This window comes from Cicer arietinum, chromosome 3, assembly GCF_000331145.2.
Source record: "Cicer arietinum cultivar CDC Frontier isolate Library 1 chromosome 3, Cicar.CDCFrontier_v2.0, whole genome shotgun sequence".
Taxonomy (NCBI): domain Eukaryota; kingdom Viridiplantae; phylum Streptophyta; class Magnoliopsida; order Fabales; family Fabaceae; genus Cicer; species Cicer arietinum.
Window position 1 is genome coordinate 71,830,461 of NC_021162.2, and position 17,686 is coordinate 71,848,146.

The window sequence follows — 17,686 nt, forward strand, 5'->3', positions numbered from 1 at the left end:
TTGAAATTCTTTCAACCATTTTGTAACATGCATTTCTTTAACTAAATTCACAATCCGTAACATTTGCAGATATTATTTGTTTTATTTTTTAATTATTTTGAGGATAACTAGTAAAAGAATATGGAAGTAACAGTTACGCTATGAACAGAGAAATAAAGAATGATTGCTTCCTTCTCCCATAGCAGAGAAATCGAAAGAGAAATTATCTCATGTAAAGATAATTCAATTGGTACCGTGAACTTTATGATTGAAAGGGACAAGGACTCACAGACCTGAAGATCAGGTGAACAATTGTGTGCCCTTGATACCCAAAGTTTTGGCTAGACAATGAGTGAAATAAATAAGAATGACCTTATACATTACTTTTTGCAATTAAGAAGCTATAATGGCATCGCTTTCTAAAGCTTTATCATTGTACAAATGCCCATAAATCAGGGTTTCATCAACAGCTCCTTAATGTAATTAAGAACTCCCTCAACATTCACAGTCCAGGCAACTGAAATAGGAGAATAACCTGTCCATGGGTTGCTCGTATTCCATCTGGATGAAATGCACCCAATTACGTTGAGCATCTAAATATTTGAACCAAAAAGAGTGAATAAGAATACTTAGTGGACAAACCTTTTTAGCCCTTGGTCCAGAAGTGTATGTCCAACACAGAGGCCTTGTGTCTCTACCCTCACTACCCCTCTCTTGTATGTGAAAAGATCTGGACGCACAACTGCCACAAAGCTAACAGGGTCGTGGAGAAAAATTCCTGAAAGAAGAAATCAATTTATCATTCCCTTGCAAACTTCAATTGGCTAAAGATATTTTTCCTTAGCAGCATAACTTGAGCATCAAAGTAGTATGTAAAATTACCATAGACACCATCAGATTTTACATGCCAATCCCTATAGAATTTGCACATGTCACTTAAAAGAGATGCATGCTTTCCTTTAGATTCCTTCAGTTCAAGGAGATCGTCATCTGAAACCAACAAAAAATATTCACTTTCCAGTGTCTGACCAAGAACAAGAATTAATAGCTTAAGGTAGCATAGAAATTGGTGCCAGTTGGGATTACAATCCCACCTGTCAATTTCACTTGGGTTGTGATGTTTATTCCTACAACCACAACATTTGCCCCAGAGGTAAACACAGTATCGGCTGCTTCTGGGTCTCCATATATCTGCAAGTTGAAGAAGTCATCAGGATTAGGACTGATATAATATGAGACAAGATTAGCCTAAAATGAATATATTTATTAGTTTTTGGATAACCACTCCCCTAAGAAAATAATATACGTGTGAATTAATGTATAGTGCAGAGTGAATGGATAGTGTGTACTCTTCAATGTCAAGAAGCCATACAGAGGCTTACTCTTTATAAAAATGTAGATTGTTTATTGGATCATTGCATGAAAGGCCCTTATTCACAAGTTATCAGCAATAACTACCTTAAATTGTGATTTGCAACATGTCACATACAACCAACATACAGAGAAATGAAGGTTTAGTTTTAACCCGATAAATTACTATTACCCTTATAGATAATTGCATGAGTTGACAACCAAATATGTGTGGTCAATTGCGGATTGCAGAAAAACGACTTGTTCAAATTTCACTATACTAAAGTGCTATAATCTCTATTTGACAACACTAGTGGACATATGACGGATTGCAAACATTATTGGTTTGTTCAAATTTTGATGTGTTATAGAGCTATAGTGCTGCTATTTGAGAACACTAAACCAAATTAGTGTCATACTTATTTTTAAGGCGAAAAAGTAGAAAAGCAAATAGGATAAATCAACACAACGTCAAAATAATCCATGTTATAGTGAAACAAGAGGAGCTCAGCACTGGATACATCAATTTTCAAGCATATAAAATGGAGAAGCCCAAAGCAAATAAGTCTCGGTAGCCTTTTCTTATTTTAGGAAACATGACAAACAGAATTCTACAACTTACATTTGCTTCAGCAGCTGGATTGACATTCCCCAAGGCAAAGAATGAACCACCGAGTACAACTATACTCTTCACTTTGCTTGCAAAAGAAGAATCTCTTTTGATTGCCTAATCATGAAAGTCAAACCATCAGATCGAAAAATGTATGCAATGTTAATTGATGTTATCAAAGCTGGGACCATAAAGTACAAGACAGAAATGTGCAACTTACTAGAGCTACATTGGTAAGTGGTCCGAGAGCTAGCACGGTTATTTCACCAGGACATTCAGAGACCTTCTCCACTAAAAACTCACTAGCACTTTTGTCAATTTTGTTAGCTTTAGGATCAGGTAGGAATATGTTCCCTAATCCATCTTTACCATGAACAAAATCAGCTACACGAGGCCTTCCACCCTTTTTCAAAAAATATAGCATAATCAATACCAAAAAGACAGTAAAAACAAAGGCAGAAACATGTCAAGCACTATGCAGATTGCAGACTACAGGGGCATGTGTCCAAAAAGATAAGGCAAGGAAAGGATTCAAAGCACACGTCTAAGTATAACTAAATTGGCACTATAGAAGCTCAAAAGTCAAAACTAGATACCTTCAATGGTTCAGTGCTTCCTTCTGCAACAGGAATATTTTGACGGCCAGCGATCTCACACTATCCTTTTTGCACATTAAAAACACAATCAAGAACATATTCCAAAAACATGAAAAGACATCGAACACTTTGAAATCAACAGCCATCATATCATAATCCAGTTTGACATGGTTTCTGAAAGAATGAAAAAAGCACATACCAAAAGCAATGCGTTACGTGTGGCATCTTCAGTAGCAGCATTCCCAAAAATGGTTGTTAAACCCACCACCTCCACCTCTGGACAATGAAATGCCATCAAGATCGCCATGCTATCATCTGCAGAATCACAAAAATGTCATTCCTATTTTACCAACAAAAACTCAATTCACAGTATAACACTTCTCAGCACTCTTTAATCTCCAGAAAATATACAAATCAAGTGAAACTATATTTCAACCACTTTGACTCACTAATAGACAAGCACATCCATATATTATATTAAGAAACTTCTAAGATCAATTTTCATTCAAAAACAGAATCATTCATTACTATTTCAGGCAGAATGAAATATAAATAAAAAAATATTTGAAAAGTTGATATATCTCGTCAATTTTAAAATTTAGACAAGATATATTGACTTTTTAAATTCTCATGTGTTTCATTCCAGAGGAAGTATGAAGTACAGGCACATAGACCGTATACCACCCTAACACATCAACACCGGTAATGATTGAAAAAATAAGACTAATTGAATATAACTGCATATATGGGTGGGTACCGGACACACTATGAATCTGAAATGTTGGTGCTACTCATTACCTCAAGTATAATCCAAATTATTACAAAATCAAACGGATAACATGAAAATTAAGATTCATTCAGAATTAAGATACAAATAGATGAAACAAACCGATCCCAGGGTCGGTATCGATAATGAGCTTCTCGGCGTTTCCAAGTGAACCGTTGACGCCACCGTGAACGTTGTTGACTTGAACGTCCATGATAATCGAGAGTTGAATCGGATTGCAATTAAGTTAGGGATTCGGCTAATTGCGGAACAAAATAAACAAGAGCGCTTGAAAGATGTATGTGTATGTATGTATGGATGTGTGTGTTTGAAAGCGCATACACACATACACACGCAAGCGCAGGAAAGTACGAAGGAATATGCAGAATATGCAGAGAGAATGACGATGAAGTTGAAGATGGAAAATGGAATTGATTGAATTCAACAATATATAACAAAACTCTCTCGTCTATGTTATTCCGACCAATCAACATCTTACACGTGGTCAATCTACCTTTCTTTTATGAATATCCCTTATCAAATTCCCGAATAAGGAAAATATTATAAAGTTTGGGGCACCGTCATCACGTCATGTATGTCATTTCGTTTTATTTGTGTCAAAATAAATTTTAAATGTTTTTAAAAAAATTTAAGAATAAATTAAAAAGTTAGGCTTCAATTCTTTTTACAAATACTTATTTGAAAATAAAAAAGAGCATAAAAACGAAAGCTTAAATTGTAATTTTATTTCAAACTTGAAAATGCTTTTAGCTTTCTCAGACTTATTTACAAGATTGAAACTCATGTTGTAAAAATGATCTTAGTTTTCTCATATTTAAAATAAGAGAAAATTGGATATAGTTATAGTAAAAAAAGGTGTTATACATAAGTCTATAAATATATATTAATGAATTATTTTTTATGATATATTTAAAATTAAAATATTTTATATTATTAAATAATAAGTTTATTTATTAATTAATATTATTTTATAAAAAATATAAATACAAATTAAAAAAATTAAGAGTTTTGAAATTTTTTAATTTTTTCAATATTTATTTAATGTCAGAATTTTAAAATTCTCTAATTTTATCAAAATTTAATTTAAATAAAAAATATACAAAAACTAAAATAAAAAATAATGCATTTAAAAAGACTAAATAAATATTAAACTATTCATTTATTATAAAACTGATTAAGATAGGAGTACTTTTCACCTTATTATTACATAAAGTTCCTTTTCGATGATTGTACCGCTGTTGGTTCAAAAAACAATTTATTTTTTATCATTTTATTATTGCCATCTATGACTGACATGGAGGATAAGAACTGCAACCCATGTGGCATGTGATATGCGTGACGTTATAAATAAACTAACATGAAAGAGACAAATATACCTCGAAAGAAACAAATATGCCTCGACTACTATATTAAATTAAAATAGAATTTAATTTAATTTGAAACGAATCTATGAAAGAAAAGAAAAATATAATTTATATGTGAGTCTATTTGAGAGCAACTACTCAATTTGGTTAATGCAATTATAAGACCATCGCATTATTGATATAATATTTAGAATTTAGTCAATATACAATTGTAATGTGTATATTGTTTCCTCTCACGAATTTGACATTAAAATTAATTAAAAAGTTGTAGTATATAAATAATAAAATTAAAAAGTAAAATTCATAAAGAAATATTTTCTTCTTTATTTTATATTAATAAAACGTAAAAAAGTTAGTAAATATAAATTTTTTTCTTGATTTCATAGTTGTTCTTGATTGTTTTTTATTTCACATTTAATTTATTTATATCTTACAAAAGTAATTATCACTAATTTCATATTTAATTTCCTTAGTTATTCATAAATTAAAATAATTATCTTATTTCATTTACTTAATAGAGGGTTTATTTCATAAAATTATATGATGATAATATAATAGCGTGTCACATGCATATAATTATTATTGCAAATACAATTATTATGTCACTTTTTTCTTCTTCAATTCTTTGCAAATTTATTTTCATGGAACTTAATTTATATTAACAAGTAACAATATTTAAATCTATTTATACTATAAATAAATTTATTTCACCATGAAATTAATTCGGATAACACTTCCTTCGTAAAATTGGATCTTTAAAATGGTGATATTTTATTTTAAAAATAGTAATTTATTATCTCAATTTTAAACAATTGATGACTAATTTTACAATTCACAATTAATAAAATATTGATATTGTTAGGCGGAATAATATATCTCGATTTAAACATGTAACATTGCAATTGTATATGAATTTATTTACCATTTCATTGATGAAAAAATATAAACTTTGTTTTTATAAAATTATATATATTTTAAAACTTAATAGTTATTTTTGTGTTCTATGGATATTTTTATAATCCTTCACATGTATAATATGTGAGATAATTTACAACCAACCATTGTATAAATTATATTCCATTATATATTATCTAAGATTATTGATAATTACTCACAATCAATGTATCTCTACTTAAAAAATTACTATTAAAATATTTAAAAATCCGTTCATACACGTGCTATTTAAAAGTTTGTGTATATTCGTGGAAGAATATAGCGACAGAAGTAATAAAAAAAATACTTTTATGTCTTTAATTATAACTTCCCGCAATTTCTTTTAGAGATGAGAGTTGTATTTGCCATTGTTAGGGTTACACAAAGTCCAATATTCTTAACTATTTCTAACAGTTATTTAAAGAAAAGAAATAATAATCCAAATAATTCACTTAGTTTGACGGTAATAAAGGACCATTTAAAGAAATTGACTCAAATATGTTATATAAAAGTATTTAGTTGGTGAGGTAAGTAACGTTGAAAGAGTTTCAAACATTAAATTCCAAATTTTCTGGATACTAACATAATCTAATTAATAATAACTAATATTTAATTATAAAAAAGAAGTTGATCAAATTTTTCAATGTCAATTTTTTATAAATTATTAGTTATTATTAATATTAAATATAATAAAATAAATAAATCTAATTGAATATCAACTTAAAACTATTTTACACCATCAATATATTCATATATATTAAACTCTAAAATAATATTACTATTATAATAAGTATTTAAATTTACATTTAAATATTTGTTTTTCTGCCTCTAAACATGAGCTCAACTACACTAGTTGTTTGATCAATTCTTACAATATTTTTTGCTTTTAACCAAAAATTTTAATAGAAGTCATGGTTGTGTAATTTGCGCTAGTGTTAGAATTTTGTGGTGTCAATTATTATTGATGTTGCATTATGAATTACGGTTGTTGCGGCATAAATTAATCATAATATTGTATAAATTTTTTTAAAATTATTTATACTATTAAATCATATAAAATTTTGGTTGAGAGATCAAAATATCAAAATTAGAGAATAAAATAAAATAGTATTAAAATATATTATAAAAATGTGTTTTTTTATTCGTCTGAGGTAAAAAAAATGGAATTCTTGATTTTTTTTCTTTCACAAGAGTGGCATTTTGTCACAAACGTCACAATCTTTTTCCATAGTTTTTCTTCAAATCTTTAAAAATACAAAAAAAAAATGTAGTGACAACAACTTTTATCTTTTTGTCAAAACCATTTTCTAAATTAGGGTTTATATTTAAAAAACTTTACTTTTAACCCTTTAGTTCTTAAACAAATATGGGTCTTAATAATATAAAATTTGATTATAAGATAAATAAAATTTAATAAATTATTATTATTATAATAAAGATTTGAATTCACATTCTCTTCATAATTTATACTTAACTAAAATTAATTAACTATTTAAATCAACTAATAAATACACTGTTGAAAGATAACTTTTATAGAAAAGGGACAAAAATATTTATTAATTAATTTTGTAAAGAATTATGGAAAAATATTTATTTTATATTAAGAAAATGGTTTCGTAAACAAAGATGCATGTGACTTGATAGGATTATAGTATATTATATTATGTGCATCCAACATGTGCATGCACATGGGATATTATTCATATACTCATCAAGCAATAAAAAAGAAAAATATTAAACACCAATTATTAAAACCAGCTTGCCTAACGCAACTGAATTTTATAAGTCTTGATAAAAATTAAGTGAATTTTTCTAAAATAAATAAAGAATAAAATTAAGTGAATTCACTTTATTATCAATTGAAAAATAAATGTTAAACAAAATTAACAACAGTACTTCAAAAAAAAAATTGTATTATAAAATATGAAGAAGAAAAAAACATAACCAACGAATACCAATTTTACTACTATATTATTATGATTTTAAAAATATTTCATCTTAAGATTTGTCAAACACTTTAATATATGTTGGACCAGGTCATAATCGCTTGCTTAACCCTTCCATAACTTATGTATATAATATATAACTGAATATTAATTTTTCAATTTGTGGAAAAATTAAAAAATTATCTATATTCTTCTTAATAATATTACTGTATTCTCAAAATTGATTTTTATGTCCAACGTTTATCATACATAGGCAATTGATGAAGCAAGATAACCATGCATTGAAGTTCAACAATTAATGGTGTATTTTCTCCCATTTAAATTAACTTTTTCAGTTTTTTAATTCATTAAATAAACGAATAAAAATAAAATACATACAATTATTTTTCCATACATCGCCCGTGTGTACGAGCTAGTTTGTATCTTTTCTATAACTTTTAATGCATGACAGAAGACTTTTTAACTATGGCGTCAAATTGAACCCTACAAATAAAGAAATAAACAAGACTTAAAATCATAAACTTTTGATACGGCACCTACCTAACCTAACCTAACTAATTAAAAAAAAGACCCTTAATTTCCTCAAACAAAATCTATTGGGAAATTAATGCAAGTCTAGAAAACATATAAGACTTGATGTAGTTTATAAAGATATATTTTTCACTATAAATATCCTTTTTACAAGAATAATAAGTTATGCCTAACATTAAAAATTAATATGGTATAGTGTTGGGTGTGAGGGATTAATTAGGAAGTTCTCACATAGAAAATGATAAGGGTCGAACAATAGTTTATAATATATTCTAAAAGGTTGTTTTCAATACAAAAATATTTAATGGATACATACAATGTACAATAGGTTTACACTATCATCCATTGATAATCTACCATTTTTTTCATGTCATATATCACTAATTTCAAAACAATTATACAAAGGTAGGGTAATGTGGCTAAATAAATTATTTTTAATAGATGTCACTAAGAAAAACAATTTTGCACTAACAACGTGCTTTCTTTTGATGGATAAATTATAATCATTTTCTAATGACAATCATAAACTATTTAAAAGTTTTTATAATAGATAGACTTCACTCAAATACAAATACACTCATAATCTTCAAATAAGTATTTAAACTACTTCTTGCAGCACTCTATACAAAAATATAAGAGACAATAAGAAGAAAATGAAAAACATATTTAAAATATTTTTGAATTATGCAACTTATAATAAATAGTAAGATGTCAATGTGTATATATAGTTTGACATCTAGCTTTCTTTACCATATTGGGACGTGTGAGACATTTTTCAAGACGATTCAATCTTCAAAGTAACTCAAATATATTTTTAGATGAATGCCAACAAATATCCTTACAAAATTATTTAAGGAAGTAAAAGAAAAATATTTTGTATGAAAAACATGCATTTATTATTTTGATAGATGTTTGACTTATATTTATAAGGCAACATTTTCTTTTATAAACTCTTTAACCAATACACTATTTCATATTCCTCTTTTGTGAAACTTTTAACCAATATCTTTTTAAACACTCATTAGCGTAGCTATTTTTAAAGTTCACTTTTTGTTGTTTGTGTTCAGTATAAATAAGCAAAGCTAGCTATCAATTTGTCCAACCAGAACATTGACATAGGCCCCCAATTAGGGAGACCCTAATTTTTTTTATTGTATACCCTAACTTTTGAAAAATTAATTTTATTGATATCTTAATTTTGATAAACACTTTACAATTCTATATTTGCACGTGAGTCTATGACTGCATCCTACTAGAAGAGATATCATTTACTACCAAATGTTAGAATCTTGAATTTTGATGGTAAGAGTCCAATTTTAAGATTCGAACATGATCTTTAAAAATACTGAGACGAACCTGTTAATAAGTTCATGTTTTTTAGAAGAAAAAAAAGCTCATTTGTTTTTTAAAGATTTTTTGTAAAATTATTTTGGACCAACTTATTCTTGTAAGGGAGAAACACAAGCCCAAAAGAAGCTAGGCGAAAGAAGAGGCTAAAGAATTAGTTTCAAATGTTAGTGCTTTCCGTGACATTTAACATGGACCCACCCTTAAATTTGTTTATGACAGACGACTTTAGATGAACGGTTGGATCTTACAATTTTATTGAATCTTATTACGAATCTCCCACGCCAAAAGTAAGTTCTTTGATATATCCTTCCTTTAAAATTGACTTTGCGTGATTCAAACCTTGAAGAATTTTCTCCTCGCGACTCATTTTGTTTTACTGACTATATGAAAAATTATGACCAAAATGTTAAAAAGAAAAATAAACATATCCCAAATTATACTATTTGATGACCAAAACTAATATATGGCGATTGTCAAATGGGAAAGGGAAGGTAAAAGAGATGTGATCTGGTGTAGGAGAAACATGATAATTTTCAATAGACTTGCAAAATTCAACCGTTGATCTGATGTGACATACCATTGACAAGTTTAATTGTGGTACGTGTTAAATGCCACTTGTGCTTTCATCATCAAGTATTTGGTATTCTGTGTTCTTCCCATCTTCAGTAGCTGATGTAGTAACTGACTTCTTCTCTCTGATAGAAAACAACCCAAGAGTTAGTAACAAGGTCTTTTTATAACAACACTGAACACTAAAATACTACTTTTAGCTAAAATGTGAATGATAAGAATATAAAATTAATATAATTGTTGAAAATACGAACATCTCACAGTACTATAAAGGAAGATCTCACGATATTTTTAAATTAATTATAGTAAAATTTATTATTTTTTATAAAATAAAATAAAAATATATATATATAGTGGACTCAGCCTCCAATTAAATATTAATAGAGACAAAACTTAAAAAAAGAAAAACAAATTTTATATAAATTAAAAATGTATTTAACTGTTAATTATATTTATTTATTGTTATAAAAGAAATGTAATAATTATACCTGAAAATGTATTGCAGCAAAAAATAAACCTTAACTTAAAAAAAGTAAAATTTATAGTTACATATCTCTCAAATTAATTACATGATAAGTGATAACCATATATACCAATAATTACAAGAAATTATATAAACTCGTAATAGTTCATCATTTTCACACAAAAAGTGTTAGTAAGATATTTTTTAATATATTATTTTTAATAATTAAGTATTATGTTATTGATTGAAATTGAATTGAGGCTTATTAACTATGTATGTATGATCCACATAAATTTAATAAAATTTGTATAAATTTCAATAAATAAAAGAATTTGTATTGAAAATAGTAGGTTGAAATTGGTTAGGATCATTCTTTTCATAAAAAGTGAAGGAAAAAACAAGAATAGTTAAACTAATATATAATTTTCGCCATCCAAATATTTAGAAGGAGAAATGGAAAAAGCAAACATACGTTGTAGAATAAATGACGAGACCAATACCAACAACTGCAAAAGAGAGGAAGTACAACCAATCCACCTGAAATTTTAACACTTTGTCACATTGTAATGAAATATAATATATCATCATCAAACTTAGATTTTCCAACAACTATAGAGATGTTACAATGCAACGGACAAATGAATGCTTATTTAAACCAAGTACCTATAATTAGTCAATTTGGAAAATAATACCTTTTGGTTATAAAAGAAAACTCTAAAAATCACTGCCCACATATCAGCAGTTAGAAGAGAAAGATTGAACATTGTCGATCCACTTAACTGCATGAAAAAAATCCATTCAAAATCAGCCATTCTATTTAGAATTAAATAAATTTATATTCACTATACAATATCATATAAAGTTTAATTGTTACAAAAAATTTGACAGATGTTTAGTCCTCAATTTAATGATTTCAGCGATAAAATATAGATAAAAAAAATTTCACCAAAATCATCAATCTTAGCCATGGACTAAACATCGGTACAAATATTCATAGAGACTAAGAGGGGTGGATAAGATTAGAATTTTAAAAGATAATTTTTGTATAAAAAAGTATTGTGGATTTTAATTTTATTTAATGATTTTTAAAATTTTAAAAAACTATCGATATTTATAATTTGAATTTTAAAGGATTTATATTTTAAAAATTGTAGAATTTGAAATTTGTTTATGGATTTATAAGATTTCGAGAAACTCAATAAATTTTAAGCGAATATTTAAGATAAATTATTACAAAAAACACTCTAACACATTTGTTCTCAATTCACATTTTGTTTGTTTGTTAGAATTCAATTGTTTCTGCAAAATTCAATTTCACATCAATATAATCCTCTAAAGATATATTAATAATTTATTTTTGTGTCGACTATCGTTATCTTTATATGAAACATTTTTACAATTATCATCTCAATTACATTTTTTAAAGATGCACAAACTAGATTAATAATTCATTTTAATGGTTATTATCATGATATATAATATTTTGATGATTAATTATACACCTCAAAGTGAAGTTAAAAAAATGTTAAAAAAATGACGTTATTTTAAGAAGTGAAAAAATATTTATAGCATGACAAATAATATAGAGTAATGGGATATGAAAGAGTCGATGGAAAAAATTAAGAATCTCGTAAAATCTCAACTGTTTTGTGGAATTGTTAAATTAGTGTACTTTAATTAAAAAGTTTCTCAAAATACACTCCACAAAACAATCCTTTAAAATCTATATATCCAACAAATTTTAATACAATTTTGTTAAATTAGTGTACTTTTTTTAACATTTATACGAAGCTAAATATATCAATTGATCATATTTAAAAAGTAGGAATATAAAAATTTTAGTTGTCATATTGTCACAAACAAATACATGAGAATGAAACTAACCTTTAGAACAAAAGGAGCAAGTGAGTAAAACATGAAGCCTGACACACTATAGCCGGCAAAAGCAAGTACCTGTATAGTATAAACATTCAACTATATGCAAATATGAATTTTCAGTCATATGTTGTTTTCAATAAAAAATTACCGAAACCACTTACAATATTTGTAGACCATTTGACCGATTCCAGAGTCTTCCGTTCTAGAATACATCTATTAGATAAATAAATTGAGGAAATGAACTAGTCGAAATTTTAAGGGCAAAAATACAAATTAAATATGGATTCGGATTCCACAAAATAATTAATTTTGAATTTAACCTCAAATCAGTAGTTTAATTTATTTAAAAGTGATTTAGTGAAAGTGTAATGTGTCTTATCTAATCTAAAATCAGTTCTCGAGATGAATTAATGCATATAAATTATTGTATTTTTTAATAAAGATGATCCATTAAATTTATACTAAATTTCCTAATTGGAAGACAAACAAAAACACTAAGAAGGATACACTTCAACAGCGGTAACAAGGAAGCCATAAACACCAAGCATGGAAACTACTTCAACACGATCTTTTTTCTTAACACAAAATTCCTGCATTTTGTATATATAATGAAAACCAAGTTAGGCTGGAACTAAAATGTTACTACTAAAACTTAAATGGTTTTTAGGATTATTATTAGTATAGTAAAACAGTGATTTATATTACCTCACCAACATTACTAACTGCATAGAAAACTGTCCCTACAATCACAAGTACATCACCCAAGATAGCGTTAGACCCACCTGAAATTTTTAATTTGTTAACAATAATTCCTGTCTTTAATATTCAAATTAATTGATCATTATTTTCATTAATATCAAGAAATACAAAAACTTTACTTCTCTAAAATAAAATAAAAGTTAATATATTTAATTTAAAATTTAAAATAGTTAAATTGAATACATTAAATTTTTAAATATCATTTTCATTTATATTACATTTTGAATTGAGTAGTTAATTCTAAATAGATTGAATAATAAATTAATGTTACCTCCACCACCCCCACCGACAGAGTCGGAAAGTAGAACTAGAGAGAGACCAAGGACACAGATTGTTCCACCAGCTAACTGCCATAGGGAATAACGTGTGCCAATGAATATCCATGTGAGTATAATCACCCAAGGTACTATCCAACAATCCAGTAACGTTACACTTGTAATTGAACTATACTGATATGCTTTTATCACTGCATACAAACCCAAAAGCAGAGGAAAATGTTAAATCAAAATTCAAATTAAATCTACATATGGTCTAATTTTTTTAATTGCATTCAAAGCATAAAGTCTAATTGCATAACTTACCCAAATAACAGCCCTGAGCATCAGCAAAGCCTAATAATAAATACCAATACCAAGAAACCTGCACAACATACAAGGACACATACAATGCAACATCTCAAATAAAATTAAATTCATTTGCAGAAGTTTAAAGTAAAATAAAAATAAAATAGAAATATGTTTATGCAATGGTAGATACATACCAGAGGTTTTTGATGCCTATAAATCAATATGCTTCCATAGACTAAAGCTAAAGATGCATATGTAAATAGGCTCTGAGTTAAAGGTGCATCAACACCTATATACGTTAATAATAACATTATGTTAAACTTCAAAATTTAAAAATAGATGTATACATATTCTGTACAAAAAAATAATTAAAAAAAGAAACAAGGGAAAATAACAAATGAAGAATACCAAATTGGGCTATGAGGGAAGAAGTGATACTCATGAGAGCAAGTGAGAAAGAAACTAGTTGACCTAGAAGAAGTATGCCAAGGATTCTTAAAGTTGCAGAGTTGCTCCAACAAGTACTTGTCATTGTATTCCAATCCATTGTTGAAAAACTTATTGCAATATTTTATTTCTTTGGTAATTTAATTTATTTATAAGTTTAAAACAACAATGGAACAATGTGAATTTACAAGGGCGAATTTCATTGTGATTTGACAAATGAAAAGGTTGATTGGGTTGGATTATTAAATTATGGTTGGGAGTTTGGAGTTTGGATACATCCATATATGACTGCATTGTAGCTGCAGCTACCGTTCTTGAGATATTTGAATGGTGGGAGCGGGTGATGGGAAAATGTGGGAGGTGAAACAGGGTGACATAAGTTTTCTCACTAATTACACTTCAATTTTAATGCATTATTTTGACAAGAGAAAACTAAAATGAATTTTATCCCCTCCAAATAAATTAACGTCATATATTACCTTTTATCAGGGTAATGTAATATCACTCGCTAGTTCAATAATTTAGCCTTAATTATAATTTTGTCTCTCTCTATTTTTATTATTTTATATAATTGATTTTTTTATTTTAAAGCCGATAATTTTGGTAATTATTTCAGATTTTTTAACTATAAAATGACGATTTAACATATCGTAAAAGACGTGACATATAATTTTATGGTATTGAACTATTTAGATGCATTAATTATTCATATTTTATTATTCAAATTACAAAATTAAAATTTTTTTATTATGATTTCACAGAAATTACAAAATTATACCATATGTTATTTTATTTAAAACACGTTATGCCGCTATTTTTTAATTATAAAATCAAAATAAATGGTTAAAATTGTCATATTTTTAAATAGGAGAACCAATTTTATAAGTTAATAAAAATAAGAAGACTGAATCTATAATTAAATTTATATTTTATTTTGTGTTTATTGAATTTAAGTTTTTTCTATCTTAGATTGAAATATCACATCTCACTTTAGTTTTTTTTCTTCTAATTTCTTCTTAAATTTCTATTATAAAATTATTTGTATAATATGAACTTGCTAATTATTAATTGTTACATGAGTGACATTTTAAGATAGTTATATGAAAGTGAGACAATACAGCAAAATAGTAAATTTTAATTGAATAACATAGTAAAACTATTTTATGGAATTTAATTTTTATAAAATATATAAATATATGTAGGAACATATCGAGTATTTATGGTGAGAGAAGAGAGGAATAAACTACATTTAGATCAAAATTACGGTAAGGATGGTTTTAGTTAAAAGCATAAAAAATTTGCGTACTTAATTTCAGTTCAATGAAAAAATTTATAACATACCTTTTTTGTTGATGCAAAATTTCTTTTACCTTCCTTCCTCTTCTTACTTCTCAACTCAACTAAAGTCCTATGTCGATGATCTTATTTCCATCAACCACTAGATAGATAAGAACGACCCCACCAACCTCCTTCCTACTCTCCAACTTGGTGCCACGCCTTCTCCAACTTGTTTGATTTAGTAATTGTATATTTTTATCAATCAACACCGTTCATTAGAAAAATGAGTATTCAGACAAAATATAAATAAAATCTCAATTCCATAAATTTTCATGTACGTCTAGTTTCAATGGATGTGGAATAAGAAATTAATTAAATTGATAACTATAATTATAAACGTTGAGCTTTCCCAGCCGTTACGTTCTTAACCACCACACCACTACCGTCACAGCCAGCCTGTCTGTTGTTCTAATCCCATACATTTCTTATTAACTTATAAATAATTTACCTATTTAATTAACACTAATAATTGAATTATTACTTTCACCTTTCAAAAAACCCACAAACACAACTGTTTACTCCATTAATTAACATTTTGTTGAAAACGATCAATACCAATTTGTCTCGTTTCGCCGTTTCTTCCTCTTTCTCTCTCATCATAACCTTTCAGACTCTGTTATCATTTCCCTGTTAAGATTCTTTCTCTTCCCTTTTCTCCTTCTTATCTCTTCCTTCTCAATTCCACCACAACCACTCCTTCTTATCATCAATCAGGTTCAATTTTCTTCCGTCTCATCCTATTCATCTTTAATATTTTCCTATTTCTTTTTTATAAGATATATTCATAATTCTTGTAATCCTTTTTTTTAATATTGCGATATGTAACTTGCGAATTTAGATTCATCGTTTCAGTTATTCCTCGATTTTTCTTGGAATATGAACGATTCTGAAAGTTGAATATTCATCAACACCGTTTTGACGTTATCCACGTCGTTGTAAATTTACGCGCAGGTAGGAGATCTTTCATCTGAAAACGTAGATCCATCACAATCTATGGCGGAAGAGCATCGATGTCAAGCTTCCGAAGGCCACAGACTCTGCGCAAATAATTGCGGTTTCTTTGGTAGTTCAGCTACGATGAATCTCTGCTCTAAATGTTACAGAGACATCCATTTGAAAGAACAAGAACAAGCCAAAACCAAAACTACGATTGAAACTGCTCTCTCCTCCGCCTCTTCCGCCGTCGTAGTAGCCGCTTCGCCGCTGCCGGCAATCGAATCCATTCCTCAACCGCCAGCGTTGACTATACCGTCTATCGTTTCTGACGCATCGGACTCCTCGACCGAAACGGTTCAGTCGAACCGGTGCGGAACGTGCCGGAAGCGGATCGGGTTAACCGGATTCAAGTGCAGATGTGGAATCACGTTTTGTGGGACCCACAGGTATCCTGAGAAACACGAGTGCTGTTTCGACTTCAAGGCGGTGGGGCGAGAGGAGATAGCTAAAGCGAATCCCTTGATCAAAGCAGACAAGCTGCGAAGAATTTGATTTGATCTCCACCGTTGGATGAATGATGTGATTTAGATGAGTTGATCTGGACCGTTTGTTGCGGACCTTACCTACCCGAACGAATCATGTGGCGCGCTTGTTGAAAAATGTATAAAAATCAAATCTATCTATCTATTAATGATGGCGTTAGAGAAAGAAAAAAAAAGTTGAATAAGTCGTTTTTTTTAAGTGGCTTTTGCTTTGTATTAAAGGGAATGAAGGGAAAAAAAAGTGATTTTCTTGTGTTGGATGGAATTGAAAATTTTAAGTCCACACCCGCGTTTGGAAATTATGGGGTGGTCCTAATGTAAAAGCGTTGCCATTTAATATTATAGGGTTAAATATATTTTAGATTTTTATAAAATTAGTTTAAATTTTAGTCACTATTATGAATTAATTATTTTGACTCATTTTTATTTATTCACATTACATAGTTAAGTGTACACCACGTGGAAGTTTTAAATGTGATGGCGTCCACATCGCAATTAATCCCCATAATAAATTATTAAATTGCTTAATTTATTTAATAGATAAAAATATTATTTTAAGGTTATTTAAATAAAAACAAACAAATTAAAAATACTTAGGTTTACACCCAGGAAAAGAATACTTACTGGATCTCAATCCCTGATCTTAAACCTAATCAATTAATCATTTTATGATCCTATTAATCTCCTTGACAAATTGTTTTGCCACCTGAGGCTCATGTGAGATTTAATTCTCAGTCGTCA

At 28.1% G+C, this 17,686-nt stretch overlaps 3 protein-coding genes across 5 annotated transcripts; 1 reads left to right on the forward strand and 2 right to left on the reverse strand.

The window, feature by feature from the left end:
* Positions 1-153: 153 nt before the first annotated feature.
* Positions 154-3,726, reverse strand: LOC101503167 (uridine nucleosidase 1). The gene is made up of 9 exons (XM_004494101.4): positions 3,425-3,726; positions 2,735-2,850; positions 2,536-2,595; positions 2,160-2,342; positions 1,952-2,056; positions 1,074-1,170; positions 862-969; positions 622-757; positions 154-540 (listed from the first exon to the last, which is right to left on the reverse strand). Exons 1-9 carry the CDS (start codon positions 3,513-3,515, stop codon positions 432-434), a joined length of 1,005 nt encoding a protein of 334 aa, XP_004494158.1. The 5' UTR covers positions 3,516-3,726; the 3' UTR covers positions 154-431.
* A 4,120-nt stretch (positions 3,727-7,846) lies between these two features.
* LOC101503822 (uncharacterized) lies at positions 7,847-14,539 on the reverse strand. 3 transcript variants are annotated; one of them, XM_004494105.4, is made up of 12 exons: positions 14,091-14,538; positions 13,877-13,971; positions 13,698-13,755; positions 13,388-13,582; positions 13,063-13,139; positions 12,865-12,947; positions 12,519-12,570; positions 12,364-12,432; positions 11,172-11,258; positions 10,952-11,016; positions 10,024-10,141; positions 7,847-8,048 (listed from the first exon to the last, which is right to left on the reverse strand). In XM_004494105.4, exons 1-11 carry the CDS (start codon positions 14,227-14,229, stop codon positions 10,051-10,053), a joined length of 1,011 nt encoding a protein of 336 aa, XP_004494162.1. In that variant the 5' UTR covers positions 14,230-14,538; the 3' UTR covers positions 7,847-8,048; positions 10,024-10,050. The 3 variants fall into 3 exon arrangements, with proteins under 3 accessions (XP_004494162.1, XP_004494161.1, XP_004494163.1); XM_004494104.4 differs by lacking the exon at positions 7,847-8,048 and adding an exon at positions 9,570-9,826 and having other exon boundaries at positions 14,091-14,539; XM_004494106.4 differs by lacking the exon at positions 7,847-8,048 and having other exon boundaries at positions 9,570-10,141; positions 13,063-13,097; positions 14,091-14,539.
* A 1,372-nt stretch (positions 14,540-15,911) lies between these two features.
* Positions 15,912-17,338, forward strand: LOC101503486 (zinc finger A20 and AN1 domain-containing stress-associated protein 4-like). Its single transcript, XM_004494102.4, has 2 exons — positions 15,912-16,181; positions 16,419-17,338. Exon 2 carries the CDS (start codon positions 16,461-16,463, stop codon positions 16,953-16,955), a length of 495 nt encoding a protein of 164 aa, XP_004494159.1. The 5' UTR covers positions 15,912-16,181; positions 16,419-16,460; the 3' UTR covers positions 16,956-17,338.
* Positions 17,339-17,686: the final 348 nt, after the last annotated feature.

What these genes read in the sequence shown, in the direction of transcription:
- LOC101503167 (XM_004494101.4), bottom strand. Translation starts at nt 3,515, where the DNA reads ATGGACGTTCAAGTCAACAACGTTCACGGTGGCGTCAACGGTTCACTT. An exon ending in CACGTAACGCATTGCTTTTG is followed by an intron (nt 2,596 to 2,734) that starts GTATGTGCTTTT and finishes CAAAAAGGATAG; the next exon opens with TGTGAGATCGCTGGCCGTCA. An exon ending in CTGGACCAAGGGCTAAAAAG is followed by an intron (nt 541 to 621) that starts GTTTGTCCACTA and finishes CATTTCATCCAG; the next exon opens with ATGGAATACGAGCAACCCAT.
- LOC101503822 (XM_004494105.4), bottom strand. Translation starts at nt 14,229, where the DNA reads ATGGATTGGAATACAATGACAAGTACTTGTTGGAGCAACTCTGCAACT. An exon ending in TTCCCTCATAGCCCAATTTG is followed by an intron (nt 13,972 to 14,090) that starts GTATTCTTCATT and finishes TAACGTATATAG; the next exon opens with GTGTTGATGCACCTTTAACT. An exon ending in TGCTCAGGGCTGTTATTTGG is followed by an intron (nt 13,583 to 13,697) that starts GTAAGTTATGCA and finishes GTTTGTATGCAG; the next exon opens with TGATAAAAGCATATCAGTAT.
- LOC101503486 (XM_004494102.4), top strand. Translation starts at nt 16,461, where the DNA reads ATGGCGGAAGAGCATCGATGTCAAGCTTCCGAAGGCCACAGACTCTGC.